Source organism: Trichechus manatus, unplaced genomic scaffold, assembly GCF_000243295.1.
Source record: "Trichechus manatus latirostris isolate Lorelei unplaced genomic scaffold, TriManLat1.0 scaffold00247, whole genome shotgun sequence".
Classification (NCBI taxonomy): Eukaryota; Metazoa; Chordata; class Mammalia; order Sirenia; family Trichechidae; genus Trichechus; species Trichechus manatus.
Genome location: NW_004444183.1, coordinates 1308125 through 1326340, shown reverse-complemented (window position 1 = coordinate 1326340; position 18216 = coordinate 1308125). Strand labels below are relative to the sequence as shown.

General features: G+C 40.7%; 1 protein-coding gene across 1 annotated transcript in view; it reads left to right on the top strand.

The window, feature by feature from the left end:
- Positions 1 to 18216, top strand: part of ABCA13 (ATP binding cassette subfamily A member 13) — a 527556-nt gene that overhangs the window by 387450 nt on the left and 121890 nt on the right. The window contains 1 exon segment of the mRNA XM_023724448.1: positions 17819 to 17873. Coding sequence (XP_023580216.1) covers positions 17819 to 17873 — 55 coding nt within the window.

Genomic DNA, 18216 nt, shown 5'->3' with positions numbered 1-18216 from the left:
CAGACCATACTGCCGCAGAGCTTTCTGTTAATGTGCCTGTTTTCCACAACTACTACTGGCCCTGTGAAGACACTGGCTCCCAAGAAAAGGTGGGTTTTAGAATCAAACCAAAGTGGATGCATATCCGAACCTGGACATGCAGTGTGTTCTGTACACCAGGATATGTCAAGTGAGTCCTGAAGGATTAATTGGAAGTGAATGGAGTGGGGATTGGAAAAGAATGAGTGGAAAGATGGGGGATTTAGAAGAGAATTTCGGGCAGAAGAAACAGCCATGGAAAGGCTGGGTGCAGGGATGTAGGAACCCTCCCCAATTTCTGGGGAATAGTCCAACAGGGAAGTACCAGCAGAGCTGGGGGGCCGAGTAGAGATCCCCTTGAGGCCACAGAGACTTTATTGCAAAGGCAGAGGTCCTGGCTGGGTGTGCACTCGAGGCAGACTGAGGAGAAGAGCAGAAGGAGAACTGTAACCATGTAAGGCAGAGCCTATGAGGTGGAAGAGGCCTGTGGATTGAAAACCAATGATCCCAAAACTGAAACTTCACCTCCCTCATGACAGAATGGTGTTCCTCTTAAAATATATCCCAATTCATGTGAGCCTGATTTAAACAATCTAAAACCTTAAATTTGACTCCAGATATGAACCAAGTCTTGTAATTGTTTGGATCACTGTGTAGTGACCCTTGGTCTAGGGCCATCAGAACAATACCAACTAAGCTGCAATTATAAATCAATTCTGTCTTGCATGCTCTGCTCCTTGGGTGTTCCTGACCATGCTCATCTCAGAAACTCTACTGAAGGGAAGATATTCTTTGGTTTGTTTGTTGAACAGTTGTGTTGATATAAAAGATGCATTTAATTTTAGTAACTGGAAATTTCTTTAGAGGTATTTTGTTTATATCAAGATATCAATTCTAATTTGACTTGTTTATGAGGTAATCAGAGCCCTGGTAGCATAGTGATTAAGAGCTCAGGCTGTTAACCAAAAGGTGGGCAGTTCGAATCCACCAGCTGCTCGTTGGAAACCCTACGGGGCAGTTCTACTCCATCCTATAGGATCACTATGAATCAGAATTGACTCAATGGCACACGGCAATAACAACAACATGACATAATCATGGAAAAGGAAGGACTGTGTAATAAACTGGGAACATACAAAACACAGCACAGCCTACTCTGACACACATGAGGTCGCCATGAGTCAGAGTTGACTTGATGGCAACTGGTTTGTCAGAGACCAGAGATTGAAAGGGCAGGGGACAATGAACTTAAAAAGCCCATGGTATATGTCAGGTCCAGTGCTGGGTACTTCATACACTTTATCTCTTCTAATCCTGCAGCAGCCCATTGGGATAAGGACTGTTATTGTCACTATTTGGCAGGTAAGGAAACTGAGGCTCAGAGAGGTTTAGTGAGTTGCCCAAGACCACCCAGCTAGTTGGGGAGAGAGCAGCAATTCAAACTCTGGACTACCTGACTTCTTTATTTTACGTTTTAAAGACTGTCTTTGCCCCTTCTGCTTGCCACATCTCTTGTATGTCTAATGATTTTTATTAAAAAAAAGAAACACACACACAAAACACAGCACAGCAAAACTGTATTGTGAGTTATTATCAAAATATTGATAGAGCGCTCCTGCCAGCAGGGCTCTGAACACAAATATTCCTCACGTCCCTTGATGCTTCCTTGTTCTTACGGGAAATGGACAGAGCCAAAACCATTAGGTTATTGATTATAATGAAACAAAAGTGCACCCTGACGTGGGATTTGTTAAACCCCTGGAGAGCAGAGACTGTGTATTGTCCTCTCTGTTTTAGCCCAGCAGCACCACAGCCCAGGCTCAGAGTGGTATCCATTCAGTAGCGGCAGAATGCATAGATCACTGCCGCACACACACACACATTATACTCTCAGCACTGAACTTCTGTGAAAGGTTCTAAAGTTATGGACATCTCATCTTAGAGATGAAGGGACTTTCCGAACCCTGGTTGAGGACCCTTGGTAAGAGAATGTAGCGCTAGCCAACTTTCTCTGCCCCAGTAGGCTTGCAGCTTGTCAGATCCCCTGATTTTTTTTTTTTTCAACTGTGGTAAAGTATATCTAACAAAGATAATGTATAAGGTTTTCAGTGTCTAATTTTCAGAAGTAGATTGTGAGGCCTTCCTTCCTAGTCTGCCTTTGTGAAAGCCTTGCTAAAACTTGTCCAGGATGGGTGACCCTGCTGGTATTTGAAATACCGGTGGCATAGCTTCCAGCACCATAGTGACACACAAGTCACCACAGTGGGACACACTGACAGACGGGTGGTGGCCTCTTCAGTCACCTCATATGCATGTGATAGCTGGATGATGAAAAAGGAAGAGAAAAAGAATTGATGCATCCTAACTGTGGTGTTGGCAAAGAATAGTGAATATGCCATGGACTGGCAGAAGAAGAGAAAAATCAGTCTTAGAAGAAATACAGCTGGAATACTCCTTAGATGTTAGGATGGGGAGACTTGGTCTTGCTTACTTTGGAGATGTCATTTGTAAAGACCAGTCCCTAGGAAAGAATGTCATGTTTGGTGCAGTGCAGTGAATTACTTAATATGGCCCTTCTAGCCGTGGTCTTTGTGACTCACACACAATGACTGAGTGGGACTATGCAAATAAGGTATATGAAACCTGTGATGGTTGGGGTTATGTGTCAACTTGGCTAGGCCATGATTCCCAGTAGTGTATGGTTGTCCTCCACTCTGTGATCTGATGCAACTATCCTAATTATCCTCCATTTTATGTGTTGTAAAGCCTAACCTCTATATATTGAGTCAGGATTAGTGTGATGTGTATCTTGAGTCACAATCTTGCAGGAGGGCATGACTCAAGTCCCACCCTTACTCAAGATACACCCTTCCCTGGGGTGTGACTTGCATCCAATGTATCTATGTGGGTACTCTGGTGGGGCTCTCTCTCTCTGCCCCTGGGACCTGCCTCATTGACCTTTGGTTCTTGGGACTTGAGCCAGTGGCCTGTCATCTGACCTGCCGATTCTGGGACTCACAGCCCCCTGGGTCAGCGGTCTATCATCTGACTTGATTCACCGGCTTCTGCAGCCTTGTGAGCCAGCAGTCTGTTGTCTGGCTTGCTGATTTGGGTTTGTCAGCTCTGGCAGCCACGTGAGTCAGGGGAAGCCTACACCTGACCTACGGATTTGGGACTTGCCAGCCTCCACAACCATGTGAGCCATTCTCATGATACAGTTCGTGAGTTCTGTGAGACATTGCAGCAAATTACGGAACCCAAAGATGGGAGGGAGAGTACTGAGAGGAGGAGTAGTAGCTGATGTTAGAGATGACGGAGTGGTACAGCATTTTGGAAAAGTTGGACATTTGGGACATCTTTAACCTCTGCCTCCTAAGAACCAGCTTTGTGCTGATGCTTATAAAAGAAATATTTATTTATCTGGTAAAGCCAAGGGTCAGCAAAAATGAGGGAAACCCTCAAAGAGATTAATTGACACAGTAGCCACAGCAATGGACTCAGACACATCAGTGATCATGAATATGGTACAGGACCCAGGCAGTGTTTCATTATGTTATGCATAAGGTCGTCATAAGTCGAAGCTGACTTGATGGCAACTAACAATAACAACATATAACACAAAACATTTGCAATTTTAACTATTTTTAAGTGTACAATTCAGTGACATTAATGGAGTGAGTTTCTAGAGTATTGAAAGGCGGATGCTGGCCTAGATTGTATAGATATGGTTTGCAGAATGATTTCCCCAAGGCAGAATGAAATTATTAAGATGGCATATATTTTGTTATGTACATTTTCACCATAATTTAAAAACAAACAAACAAACCATGGATTACAAAAAAAAGGATGCTTGGTGGCACAGTGATTAAGTGCTTGGCTGCTAACCAAAGGGTCAGCAATTCGAACCCACCAGCCACTCCTAGGGAGAAAGGTGTGGCAGTCTGCTTTCATAAAGATTTACAGCCTTGGAAACCCTATGGGACAGTTCTTCTCTGTCCTACAGGGTTGCTGTGAGTCGGAATTGACTCGATGACAGTGGGTTTGGTTTGGGGTTTTTTTGGACTAAATTGAGAAACTTCACAGTTTTGGTCATTGAAGTAGTGCAAACAGAACAACAGAGAAAGTTAGGAATCAGTAAAGAGGTTCACACTAACTTCCTCACCATACTCACAGATGTTAGGATCATCCTTCACCAGGAACCTGACAGTCACCTGGCTACTGGGATGAAGGCTACCCCATCTAGAGCCAGAAACAGCCCTTCTCTTTTTTTTTTTCACTTGCCCTCTTCCCCATGAGTACTTCTTTTTCTGAATACCCTTGAAGGCTACAACTCATTAGGATGCTGTAAGCCCTAGGGAGGGACGTGCACCTTGCATACTGGGATGAGAATGTCGCTATAGCTGGGAGAGAGATGGCATGCACCTGGGAACACATGTCATGAATAACATGAATTGTAGTTTTTCACACGTCACTTACTAGTGACATAAGATAAACTCTTCAGGAATAAATCCCCCATTCATAATGAGACAGCCCAAGAGTGAGACAGGAAAACATCTCTGATATGTTCAACAGAGCTAACAAATGACTAGATAATACTACTCTTTAGAGGCTTAGAGATATTTGACAGAGAGAATCTGGCAGCACCCTAGTGAAGGTGAGAGATACCATGGATGTGAGGACTTTGAGTGTTGAGAAGCCTCAGGACTAGATTGCTCTTGCCCGTATCAGGGATGAGTAAGACACAGATGAAACAAACCAGGTGTCAAACTCAGTGTGGAGCAAAGGAAAGAACCCACAGCTTCAGAGAAGAACATGGTACATGTTGAAAAGGTGTGACCATGGCAAGCATGTTGTTGTGAGTACATATCCACATAATACAGAGCGATGTGTCAGCTCTATGAAACCGAAGATAAGTGTGAGAAGAAAATGCCAGGCTGCGTTGTGCTGACTAAGGTGCAGAGAGTAATGTAAATTTTTATTAAATGCAGTGAAAAACATTCTTGATTGCAAATTTCTCTCTCCAACTCAGAATTAGTGGGGTAAAGAACGAGCATGCAATATTCTCTTATAAACCGTGGAAAAAGATGACGCAACAAAACCAACCAGAGAAAAGAGCTAGAGGAATTAGGTAGTGAAAGAAACTAGAAGAATAATGATGGAAGTGGCAAGGAATGATGTAAAAGAAAAGTTGCATCAAATAAATGATAAATAAGTAAAACACAACACAACAACAACAATAAAACCAACTCGGGGCCAGTGGATCGAAAGAATTTGCCATGATTTAGGAAAAGTTTCTGAACTGGGAATTGTGGAAATAACAATAATGGATTTAAAAAAAAAGTCTGATGAATTTTCTAAAGTTCAAGGATAAAAGCAAAACAATCACAAAAATATAAGCAGCAAAAACACGCTACTTTCAGTGCAACATAAATAAGACTGGTCTCTGACTTTTTTCCTTGTTTAAATTTCTTTGAGATTTCCTCTTTGACCCAGGGATTATTTAGAAGTGTTTAATTTCCAAGTGTTTGGAGATTTTCCTGTTGTCTTTCTAGTTTGATTTGTTGACTTCTAGTTAGATTCATTATGGTCAGAGAACTTAGTCTGATTTCAGTTATTTCAAATTTATGGACATTGTTTTATGGTACAGGAGATGATTTATCTTGGTGAAGATTCCATACTGCTTAAAGAGAATATGTTCTCTGCTGTTGTTGGTAGGAGTGTTCTGTATATGCCAATCAGGTCCTGTTGATTGACTGTGTTGTTCCATTCCACATCCTTGCCGATTTTCTGTCTAGTAGTTCTGTCTTATTTACATCTCAACATAAAGGAAACAAAAATCTTCACAACTGGGCCAGTAAACAACATCATGATAAACCAAAAGAACAAAACATACCTGTTGCTGTCGAGTCGATTCTGACTCATAGCAACCCTGTATCATGGTAAGTGGATAAAATATTGAAGCTGTAAAGGATTTCATTCTATTTGGATCAGCAATCAATGTCCACAGAAGCAGCAGTCAAAAAATCAAATGACTTATTGCATTGAGCAAACTTGCTGCAAAAGACCTCCCTAAAATCTTAAAAAGCAAAGATGTTACTTTAATGGCTAAGGTGCACCTGACCCAAGCCATGGTCTTATCAGTTGTCTCATATGCATGTGAAAGCTGGACAGTGAAAAAGGAAGACCGAAGAAGAATCGACACACTTGAATTACGGTGTTGGCAAAGAATACTGAATATACCACAGTCTGCCAGAAGAACAAACAAATCCGTCTTGGAAGAAGTACAGCCAGAATGCTCCTTAGAAGTGCTACGTCTTCCTTACTTTGGACATGTTATCAAGAGAGACCAATACCAGGAGAAGGACATCACGCTTGGTAAAGTAGAGGGTCAGCAAAAAAGAGAAAGACCCTCAATCAGATGAACTGACATACTGGCTACAACAATGGGCTCAAGTATAACAACGGTTGTGAGGGTGGCACAGGACTCAGTACCGTTTCATTCTGTTATACATAGGGTCACTATGAGTTAAAGCCAACTCAGCAGCACCTAACAACAACAACAGTTATACTGTTTGCTGAAAAGAGTATGTTGAATTCCTCAACTACAATTGTGAATTTACCTATTAATCCTTTCAGCTGTATCAGTTTTTGCTTGCTGTACTTTGAGGCTCTGATGGTTGGTGCACACACATTTAGAATGATTAAATCTTTCTGGTGACCCTTTTATCATTATGCAATGTCCTTCATTGTCTTTAGTAATTTTAGTTTCTATGAAGTCTACTTTATCTGATACTAATATAGCCTCTCCTGCTTTATTTTTAATTATAGCTTGCATGGTATATCATTTCCATCATTTTTCTTCCAGTCTATGTTGTTGTGTTTGAAGTGAGACAACATATTGTTAGATCATGTTTTTCAATGAACTCTGCTAATCTCTGCCTTTAAATTTCTGTACTGAGACCATTTATATTTAAGATAATGATTGTGATATCATATCCTAAATCTGCCACTTCATTATTTGCTTTCTGTTTGTTTCCTCTGTTTTTCTTCTTTCTCTTTTCTTGCCTTCCTATGAGTTACTTGAACATTTTTTTAGGATTCCACCTTGGTTTATTTATAGTTATTTTGAGTATATCATTTTGTTTTGTTTTCTTATTAGTGGTTCTAGGTATTAAAATATACAAACATGACTTAATCACAGTCTACTGGTGTTGATGTTTACCACTATGAGTGAAGTGTAGAAATCTTACTTCAATTTAGGTCCCTTTACCATCTTCACTTTTAAAATATAATTGTCTTTAGTATTTCCTCTACACACGTTGAGCACCACATCAGATGATATTATAATGTTTGCTTTAATCATCTAATATGACTTAAACTCATGAGATGAAGGATAGTCTATTTACTCATATTTTACCCATCCTGATGTTCTTCTTTCCTTTCTGAAGTTCCAAGCCTTCTGTTATCATTTCCTTTGTGTTTAGAGAACTTCCTTTAACTGTAATTTAAGGGTAGGTCTGTTAATGAAAAATTGCCTTAGTTTTCTTCCATCCGAGAATGTTTTTATTTCCTCTTCATTCTTAAAAGATAGTTTCACCAAATATAGAATTTGTGATTGACAGTTCTTTTCTTTCAGCACTTGAAAAACATTATTCCATTTCCTTCTGGCCTCCATGATTCCAGAGGAGAAATCCACTGTCACTTGTTTCATTATAAGAAATGTGCCGTTTCCCTCTGGCTGTCTTACCCTGCCGTGTTCTGTCCTGTTGCTGCAGGGTAGGATTGGAGGCCCAGCTTGCCTCTGGGTCATACTGACACTACCCTGGGAATTGGAGCACCATCTGCTTCTGTCAGGCAGAATATGGAAAGCCAGTTGCCCACACTGAAACCATGGGTCAGAGAAGGGGTGTGGTTTTTCCGTTGCTCCTTGGAAAATAGTGGACTAACAGAACAGAAAATCTTTTTGGCAATACATGTCCCTCCAGCCAGACATCAAAGGCTAGAGGGAGCATGCTTTTCTTGAAGCTTTTTTAGTCTGAACCTGTTGGTGTTTCCAAGTTGGAGGCTTCTGTAGTGCCCTGTCCAGGGTATACAGGAGGCAATAAGAAAACTGGGGGATCACTTCCATGTTGTTCCCCAAGTCTCAAGGTCCCCAGACAGCCTGCCTTCTTTCCACCTCTCAGAGTCTCCCTGTGGGTGTTTCTTGTGTTATATCCAGGGTTTTTAATTGTAAGAGGCAGGAGCTGGGAGGAATGGGGCTAGTCCATCTTGACTGGAACCAGAGTTTGGTCTCCGACTTTTTAACCATAACCACAAAAGTCAGAGGGTAATGGAATGCTGCCTATGGATTATTGAAAGGAAAATGTGTGAGCTCCAAATTCTCTATGTAGTGATGGTGTTGCTCATAAAATAAACAGACCACAGAAGATAGCCTCATGTATGACATGGCTCAAAATATATACTGTAGGTATATTTTTACTAAAAGTGAATGCTCAAAGAAATATATTAGTTATTTGCAAGATTAATCAAAAGTAAGACTGCAAAAATATAGACTCCACAGAATAAAAGGATTGGGTAAATGTTGGTACTAGTGAAACATGGATTATACGAATGTTTGCATGCACGTGGTAAAAATATTAATTGCAAGGTCAAGAATGACCCATGAAATACAATGTAAAACACAATTCAATGATTAATAATATATATGTATATAGAAAAGCCTGGAAAAATGATACCCACATGCAAACAATGATTATCTCTGGTTGGGTTTTGATTGGATTATGATTTATTATAATTTTATTCTTTACCCACTTATTTAAAAAATTTGTACGTATGGCATCTATTATTCAGTAAAAGTAATAATTAGTCTTAACATGGAGAAAAAACCTTTTTCCAGGAGAGATTACTAGAAGGAGGGATAAAGAAAGCCATCAAAATGCTTTTTAGGCAGAAAAGTTCCTACATTGTTCTTCAAACTCTGTTTGATTGAATTAACTTTTTTACTCGTCCATATCACATTGATGACTCATAATGAATTAATTAAAAGAATACAATCTTTTTTTCACATGTGTCGATGTTAAAGCAAGTCTTTTCTTTTTGATGTAGATGCTTACAGACATCTGTGCATTAATACTTCCAAAGATAATACATTTTATAGGAGTAATGAACCCGAGATTGACTGCTCGGATTGGATACATGTTAAGTATCTTGCTATCATAATGGATATTGGACAAAAGCACAGATGTGCATTTTACAAATGACAGATACGCAGCATCTGGAAAGCACAGCAGATGTAACTCTAATGAGAATACTAAATGACAAAACTAATTTTTATACGTTTATACATTGCTGTGGGCGAATTCTTGGAAAGAAAGGGGAAAATATAAATAAGAATGATAAAGCAAAGACAAATTATTCAAATGTACCCAAAATGTACATTTTGAATTGGCACTTCTGAAGACCTTTGAACTGATGTGAGGGATAGATTGGAGTCAGTCACTGGTTATTTGGTGGTGATGGTGGCCCCCTTTCTTTTACCATGTAGAGCCCTTTTCTTCAGAGCCTTGACCTTTTACCAACACCATTCAGCACCATGATTCTGTCACAATATGATTGCCACTTAAATATAGTTCTGAGCACACAGAATACAATGGAAATAACAACCCATTTACATAGATAGTCCATTGTAATAATGTAATTTTTACAATGGGACCATCTAAGATTCTTAAAGCATTTCCTCATCTCACAGAAAATACATTGAGTTAGAATCTAGAAAATCTGGGTTGTAGATCTCACTCTGTTACCAATTATTCTTGACCTTCCATAAGTCTCTGAAACTTTTCTGTGCCTCAGTGTTGTTTTTTCTTTCCTCCTTATGTTCCCCCTGCAAAAGAACAAAACCCACGGCTGCGTTTACTTTATACTACACCCTGTTCCAGAAGTAGACGAGTTTGGCAGGATTCCTCACCTATGGGACATAATCATAAGCCTTCTTTACCTTTGGATCTGTGGAAGGGGCTCTGATTCCTAAAGTTTTACTATTTTGAGAAGCAAGAGACTGTTGTTAGAAAGTACTCATAAGAGTGTGTGTGCGCCTGTGCAGGTAAATATATCCTATATACTGCTTCTTGTTGGAATCTAGGGAAACCCAGAGACTCTCAGCGAATGTAGCGTTTTCTTCGTTTTTCTCTCATACTCTTATCTTTTAGAAAGTAGGCACAAATATCACTTATTTAAATAGTTCTAAGTTCCTCCCCCTTTTTGCAAAATACAAATAAAACCTTTTAAGCACTACAGTGGCTACAACAATGGGCTCAGACATAACAACAATTGTGAGAATGACGCAGGACTGGGCAGTGTTTTGTTCTGTTGTACATGGGGTCGATATGAACCAAAACCCACTTGATGTAACAACAACAAGCATTAATTTAAATAAATAGTAAATATTAGCATTTACTATATTAATATATAAATAATATATAATATTAACTTATTAATATTAAATAAAATATTGTTTTAAAAATACATTTAATCCTTCAGAGGAGTTCCTGGGTGGTACAAACAGTTAACTAGTCAGCGGCTAACTGAAAGATTGGAGGTTTGAGTCCACCCAGAGGTGCCTCAGAAGAAAGGCCTGGAGATCTACATCCAAAAAATCAGTCATTGAAAACCCTAGGGGGAAATTCTACTCTGACACACTTGGGGTCACCTTGAGTCTGTGTTGACTCAGTGGCAACTGGTTTAAGCCTGCAGTGCTGCTGCTAAAGAATAGCTATGATTCTGAAAATATTTAACGTAGTAATAGTCAAATTGCAGTATAAAAATTAAACCTCACCCAGTGTTTGTAAGCCAAAAACATGCACAGATTCCACACCTGCACACTTATCCTATCCCTTTACACAGCTGTTGAGCAGCTGAGAGACCTGTGCTCCGTCAGCACTGCGCCCCTCCTTGGTGACTGTACAGGGTACGGTTGTCCTTCGACCTTATTTATAATTCTGTGAACACTCCTGGCTCCCAGGGCGGAGTCTGCCCATCTCACCCCCATCAGCACGCTGCTACTCAGTGAGTGCACAGGAGATGTTTGTTGAATGCATTCTCAGTCCTGTAAGGCGGCTATCAAATCTCTAGCTGTCACTTGACAAGACTCGGATGACATCCAATGCCCATATTTCCGCCACATAAAACCAGAGCAGGTCATCTGACTTCTGGTACAACAGTGACCCTGCATTGTCTCACAAAAATTGTTGGTCGTGTCCAGGTGGGGATTTAACTCAAGGCTTTCCCTAATTGTGTAATGACCCTCTCTTCTTAAACACTGTGGCTGACGACACTCTCTTTCTCTGTATCTTACTTTTTAAAGAGAATTTCTTAATTTCGTGGTGAAAATGTGGGAATGGTTGTAAAGTGAGATTCAGTTCAGTGGCAGATTTTGACAAAAGTACCCGGGCATCTTCCTGCAGAACTGAGCGTGGAGAGAGAAGGCTGTGTTCCAGGGCTGTTACCGTTCCCTGCAGCGCCTTATGAGAGAAAACACAGACCATGCTTGCTCCTTCAAAGTATTCTATTTAAATATTTACTCTGCGTGAAATATTTAAATTATAGGACTCCAACACCAGCTGCAAATGAAAAGCTGTGGCCCTCCTGAGTTGGTGATGAGTGCAGGGCCTTGGGAGGGAAAGGCGAGCTGTGCACCTTGTGAGCTCCAGACGTTTGCACCAGAGCTTCCACACTTCTCAGACCCAGGGTGGAGACAGGGCCCAGGAGGCTGTGGTCCAAGTGCAGCAGTGCCAGAAGGGAGGGCAGGAGGGCTGCCGCTGACAGGCTCCCTCCTACAGCTCACTGCATGAAACGCATCTGCTCTCTCCTCTGCTGTCATACCTGAGGCTTTTATGTCTACGTTATACACGTTGTTGACACCACTGTGACTCTTAGTGCAAAGGCAGGATTTTCAGTGCAATTTAATGAGAGAGATGCAGTCTTGGGATTCCAGAGCTAGGGGTTCTGCTTATGTCAAGAACAGGTTGCATGGCTCAAGGAAAGTGGACACATTCCCCTGGGCCTCTCTTTCTGCACCTGGAAGATGAGGGTGTGGCTAAGCTAGACCTTCTATGGGAATCTGTAATTCTAGAATGCTGTAAGCTAACTCACAGAGAAATGCATGCACATTATACTGGTTTGTTTTATGCAGAATTGCATTGTCAAATTAATGAAAGAAAAAAATGTATAATGAAAACATCCAGAATAGGATCTGGCACACGGTGGAATTACTAACCAGAAGAACAGTCAATCATTTCACAGTGAGATGGGAGACCAGATGTACTCTCTTGCATCCTAGATTAAAACCCTAAAAGAGCTACATGAATCCAGGCTATATGCTCAAATGATGGGCAATAAATTTATAACAGAGGAAAGAGGGTATAGACAACAAATATTAGAGCAGTGCTTTTAACCTCTCAGCAGTGACATTAACAGGTTAAAGTAAGGGAAGATACCTAAGTAACCTGATCCACTTAAAGATCCAACCTTGGTAGCTTGACATTTTACTATTAAACATTCCGCAAAAAAAAAAAAAAAAAAGTCTGCAGCTTTTAGCTTCAGAATGAGCAGCGCAGTGACGTTTATTCCAGGCCCAATCTCCTTTCCACCATATGAATATATTCCTTGGAAAATCAGAAAGTGTGTGATGAGGGGAGGCTGCATGCTATGATGGGAAGAAGGTAGGTGTGGAGGCTACAGACCAAAGCCTGAATCCCAGCTATGCCACCAGCTGGAGCTGGGAATTGCTGCTCTTCAGGTGCTTCCTCTGTACGTAGGGTATAACAATACCCAAGTAATGGAGTTGCCCTACGAGGATTTATACAACAAACCTAATGTCATAAATAGCAAACAACACATGACGACCGGGTTTATTTTTATGTATTTTGGATACCAGCCCCTTCTGTCTGTTCACAAATATGTAAGGATTCAGTGTCTGAGAACTGCCTCTCCCTTCCCTTTAGCCCTCTCTGTGGTCCTGCAGGAAAGAATTCATCCAACAGACATGAGATGGCAGTAAGAGTGGCAGGAAGGATTGGACAAGGAGACATAAGGCAAAGGTGAAATAGACCAGAGTTATTGAGAATAGGATAAAATGACAGCTTTGGACTTTATTCTAAAAGACATCTACATGTAGCTAAAGAATACAGACTCTTTCTTTTTCTTTCTGTTTCCCTTTGGGAATTCTCTAGGGCTGCTAGAGTGATGATAGATGAGCTTGGGAGAGAGACAAGCTGAGAGGTGTTGTACGTTGTGCTGGTCCAGGGAAGGCATGCATGAGCACTGTTCAGAGCACTGGCAATGGAGGTGAAGTGATGGAACCTAGCACCTTCTTGGATACGTGGGGTAAAGACGAAGGTAGAGAAGAGGATGATTCACTTTCTGTCTGGATGACTGAGAGGATGATGGGGACATTAACAGTATTGGAAAAGTGAAAGGGGCAGCACGTTGATTGGGCTGCTGATGAGATTGTTTAGATTTAATACACCGTAAGGTGTGCAGGGGGAGAAGTCTAGGATATATTCACTACGATCAAGGGAGAGGACCCAAGGGAGTATGAGGACATGGAGAGAAGAGGGCCCAGAGTTAGATTCTAGCTATGCCTGTGTTTCTGCTAGATGAGGGAAACAATCCTGCTAGGCAGGGTGAATGGGCAAGCTAAAGTGGGAGGACTTGTCTGAGATGAATGGCTCACTTGCTTTGCACCCCAGGTTCAATTCTGTAATGTTATGTTTACTTCTTCTTTTTAATATACTATGTCAGGGATTGGAAAACTATGATCCGTGAGTCAGATTCGACCTGCAACCTGTTTTTTTGTAAATAAAGTTTTATTGGAACACACCCGTGCTCATTTGCTTATATATTATCTATGGCTACTTTTGTGCTGTAATGGAAGAGTTGGGTAGTTGCAACAGAGACTGTATGGCCTTTAAAGGCTAACATATTTACTATCTGGACCTTTTCAGGAAAAGTTTGCTGACCCCTGTGCCATGCAATGACCATCAGATCTATTGGGCAGCAAAAGCCTGCAAAGGCCCTCGTGGGTCTCTTTGATGGATTACTCTGTTGATTTAGGTTATGTTTGTACACACATTGGAAGAAATTTTGTCAAAATAAGCAGTGAATTACAGGATGACCTGTGGAGTAAGGATCAGTAGACAGGAGCCAAACAGACAGGAAGGATGAGTAGAAGTTCAGAGTTTAAATTTTCAGCCAAAGAAGAACAATGCCACGTGTGCAGAGAAGAGAGGTGATTTTGATACTTATTCTCCAAAAATAGCTCTAGGATGTTTTAGGTGTGCAGTCAACTGCCAGTGACTCTGCCAATTGGGATCAGAACCAATGACATCTCAGGCTGTAAGTAGACGGTGGTGATTGCCAGTCATGGTTGTATGGATGCCCATAGTTGTAAACTTTCCCACTTAAATTTATCTCACCAATCACATAGGGTATCATAATTGTATTTGACATTATCTTCTTTATTTATAAGAGGGCAACTGATGTGCAGATCAGCTTAGTGACTTGGCTGAGGTCACATTGCTGATGTGTGGACAAATCACTCTATGAGCCCGAGCCTTCTGGTTTGTTCTGCAGTGTTCTTCCTTCACTCCCATTCCCTCTCTTCTGACAGCACAGAATGACGCTCTAGAGCAGGTGGTCCTCCATGTCCTAGACTGGACATTTGTCACATCAGCCCTGTTATTGTTGTTGCTAGTTGCTGTAAAGTTGGCTCCAACTCACGGTGACCTTTTGTATAATAGAACAAAACATCATTCTGTCCTGTACCATCCTCACAGTTGTTTGTATGTGTGAGCCTGTTGCACAATTGTTTGTGTCAATCCATCTCATGGAAAGTTTCTCTCATTTTTGCTGACCCTTCACTTTACCAACCACGATGTCCTTCTCTAGTGATTGGTTTTTCCTGATGATATGTTCAAATTAAGCAAACCAAAATCTCACCATCTGGCTTCCGAGGACCATTCCAGTTGTATTTCTTCAAAGACTAATTTACTCATTCTTCTGGTAAGCCCTGTTAGCAATGATTTAATAGGTAATAGTAAAGATCCTGGGAAACCCTGGTGGTGTAGTGGTTAAGTGCTACGGCTGCTAACCAAAAGGTCGGCAGTTCGAATCCACCAGGCACTCCTTGGAAACTCTATGGGGCAGTTCTACTCTGTCCTATAGGGTCTCTATGAGTCAGAATTGACTCAACGGCAACGGGTTTGGTTTTTTTTGGTTTATTAAAGATCCTTAGTGTGATACGGACAGGGAGAAAGAAGTCTTAGCCCCAGAAAACTACGTTTCAAGCATGTTGTTGTTAGTTGTCATTGATTCAATTTCGACTCATGACAACCTCATGTGAACAAAGTAGAACTGCTCTAAAAGGTTTTCAAGTCTGTGACCTTTTGGAAGCACATTTCCAGCCCCAAATTCCAGGGTCTCTTTTGTTGTAGTTGTTGTTGTTGAGAATATACACAGCAAAATATACACCACTTGAACCATTTCTACATGTACAATTCAGGGACATTGATTACATTCCAATTGTGCAACCATTCTCACCTGCCTTTTGTTACTCCTCAATTAACATAAAGTCACTGCTCTCTAAGGTTCCTTTCTAATCTTTCGAGTTGCGATTGTCACTTTGATCTCATATAGATAGTTTAAAAAAGCAAAATGCTCAAGGCAGACATTTTTTAGTAGCTCAGCTAAACTACTATTTGTTTTTAATAAGGCTTCAGGGGATATTTTTCTTTTAAGTTTTAAAGATGATCTCAGGGCAGTAGTTTCAGAGGTTCATGCAGCCCCCTTGGCTCCAAAAAGTCTGGAGTCTATGAGTATTTTAAATTCTGTTCTGCTTTTTCTTTCCCCTCATTTGATCAGGATTCTTCTATAGAATCTTTGATCAAAATGTTCAGTAATGGTAACTGGGCACCATCCCGTTCTTCTGATCTCATAACAAAGGTTGCATTTGTTCATGAAGGCAATTAGCCAAACATTCCATTTCCCTCTCCTATTCCTGTCTCTCCTTATCCTCTGTTGCTCCGGGCAAATAAAGACCAATTGCCATGCCTTGGCTGGCCGCTTGAAAGCTATTAAGATCCCAGGCACGGCACAATGAACTAGGAGGTAGAACAGAAGCACTAAACTCATTATTAGGCCACTTAACTAAGATGTATGATGAAACCATGACCCTAAACCTCCCAACCAAGGAATTAAATCCCATGAGGTTTTGGTTGTACATAAGCAACTTCAGTGGCTACTCTTTTTTTTTTTGGTCATTGTTGTAAATATATCTATCACACAACTTTTACCAGTACAACTTTTTACAGGTGTACAACTTATTGCCAGCAATTACAATGATCTGCTGTGCAACGTTACCCTTAATCAGTATGATTTTTCCATCACCGTTAAATCTCCCTTCCCCCTTCCTCATGCCCCTAGTAACCACTAAGTAAACTTTGTTCTCTATGCATTTCCCTATTGTCTTTTTATATGTATGAGGTCGTACAATATTTGTCCTTTTGTGACTGACTTATTTCACTTAGTATAATGTCTTCAAGCTCCATCCATCTTTTGGCATGTATTAAGTAAAATTTCAATGCTACGTCATAAGGAAACATATAATATAATGATAAGATAAATTAAAAGTGAGCTGAAAGAAGAAAAAGAAAAAAACTGGGAACATGAAATAGTGCATAGGTACTGCGTATCCTGTAATGATCTCCACATACAAGTCACTCATTTAGCTTAATTGCTTCAAACACGTGAAGCAACCAATAGTAAAGGGAAACTTTATCAGTCACATAAGTCACAATACCTTTAAGATGAAAGGTAAGTCATTTTCCTGAAGTTATGGAGCTCTTCTTGATACAAAGATGGTTGCATTGTGCTGGGGAGGAGGGTCTCTGAAAGAGGACATGTACTGTATGAACAGCCTTCATGATAAAATCCTTTTAATTTGTAAGTTGATGGCAATTTCTCCATATGGTTGTTGGCATTACACCAGTTCACAAGCCTACACACTCAAGGAGGGACGTGTCATCAGGAGGGACTAGTCCCTGGAGAAAGACATCATGCTTGGTAAAGTAGAGGGTCAGTGAAAAAGAGGAAGCCCCTCAAGGAGATGGATTGACACAGTGGCTGCAACAATGGGCTCAAGCATAACAATGATTGTGAGGATGGTGCAGAACTGGGCAGTGTTTTGTCCTATTGCACATAGTGTTGCTGAGTTGAAACTGACTCGATGGCACCTAACAACAACAACACACACACAAAGCAAACAAATCAAAACAAAACAATTCCAAAAACAAAATTAAACCAGTGAAATGGTCCAGTTGTCTATCCATCTAGCTTGATCTAGAGGTGGATTTTTGTTTATTGACCTATGTTCCATCAAGTTATCTCTTTTGGTATATTGTTACTTAGCATTTTGAGTCTGTTCCCTCAGCTATAAAATATGGATAATACATTAGCCAGACCATAGGACATTAGGCAATGAAACGCGGTAGCATGTTAGTGTGGTGCCTGTCGTATGATGTGCATTCAATACATGCTGATTATATTTGACAGCGACAGCAACAACAAAAATCTCAACCTAACTAGCCAAATTCCATGAGGTAATTTGCTATTCCTTGGTGCTAATGGACCAGGGCCTGAACGAAGTACACAGGAGATATCTCATTGGCACAGAGATTCTGCGTGGCTCAGCAGTGGGCTGTCTGCTTAGCATGTTTGACATTCACTTTTCAATTGTCTTTCATAGGAATAACGCTCTATAGCCACCCATATGGAGGAGCCTTGCTGAATGAGGACAAGATGTGAGTTGAAGTAATTCTGGGGGAGTGTGGGGAAGCTCGTTAAAAACGACCCAATCATGGAAGAAAATCATTGGGTTACTTAGGGGTAATTCTGATCACTCATCTACCTTTTAGCTTGTTCTGAGAGATTTTGGCATATATAGTTAGTGACACAGGGCTTGGGCATTTCTTTGCAAAATGTGAGGGAAAGTATTATTAAAAAATACACTGGCTGACTGAGCTTAAAATGAACGTATCATTTACCTGTATTTCTAAGTGGAAATTGTTGTAAGGATATGAGTTCTTCAAGGTTATGGGATCCAACCAACATCTTCCAGAACATTATTTTGGGTTGTAATATTAA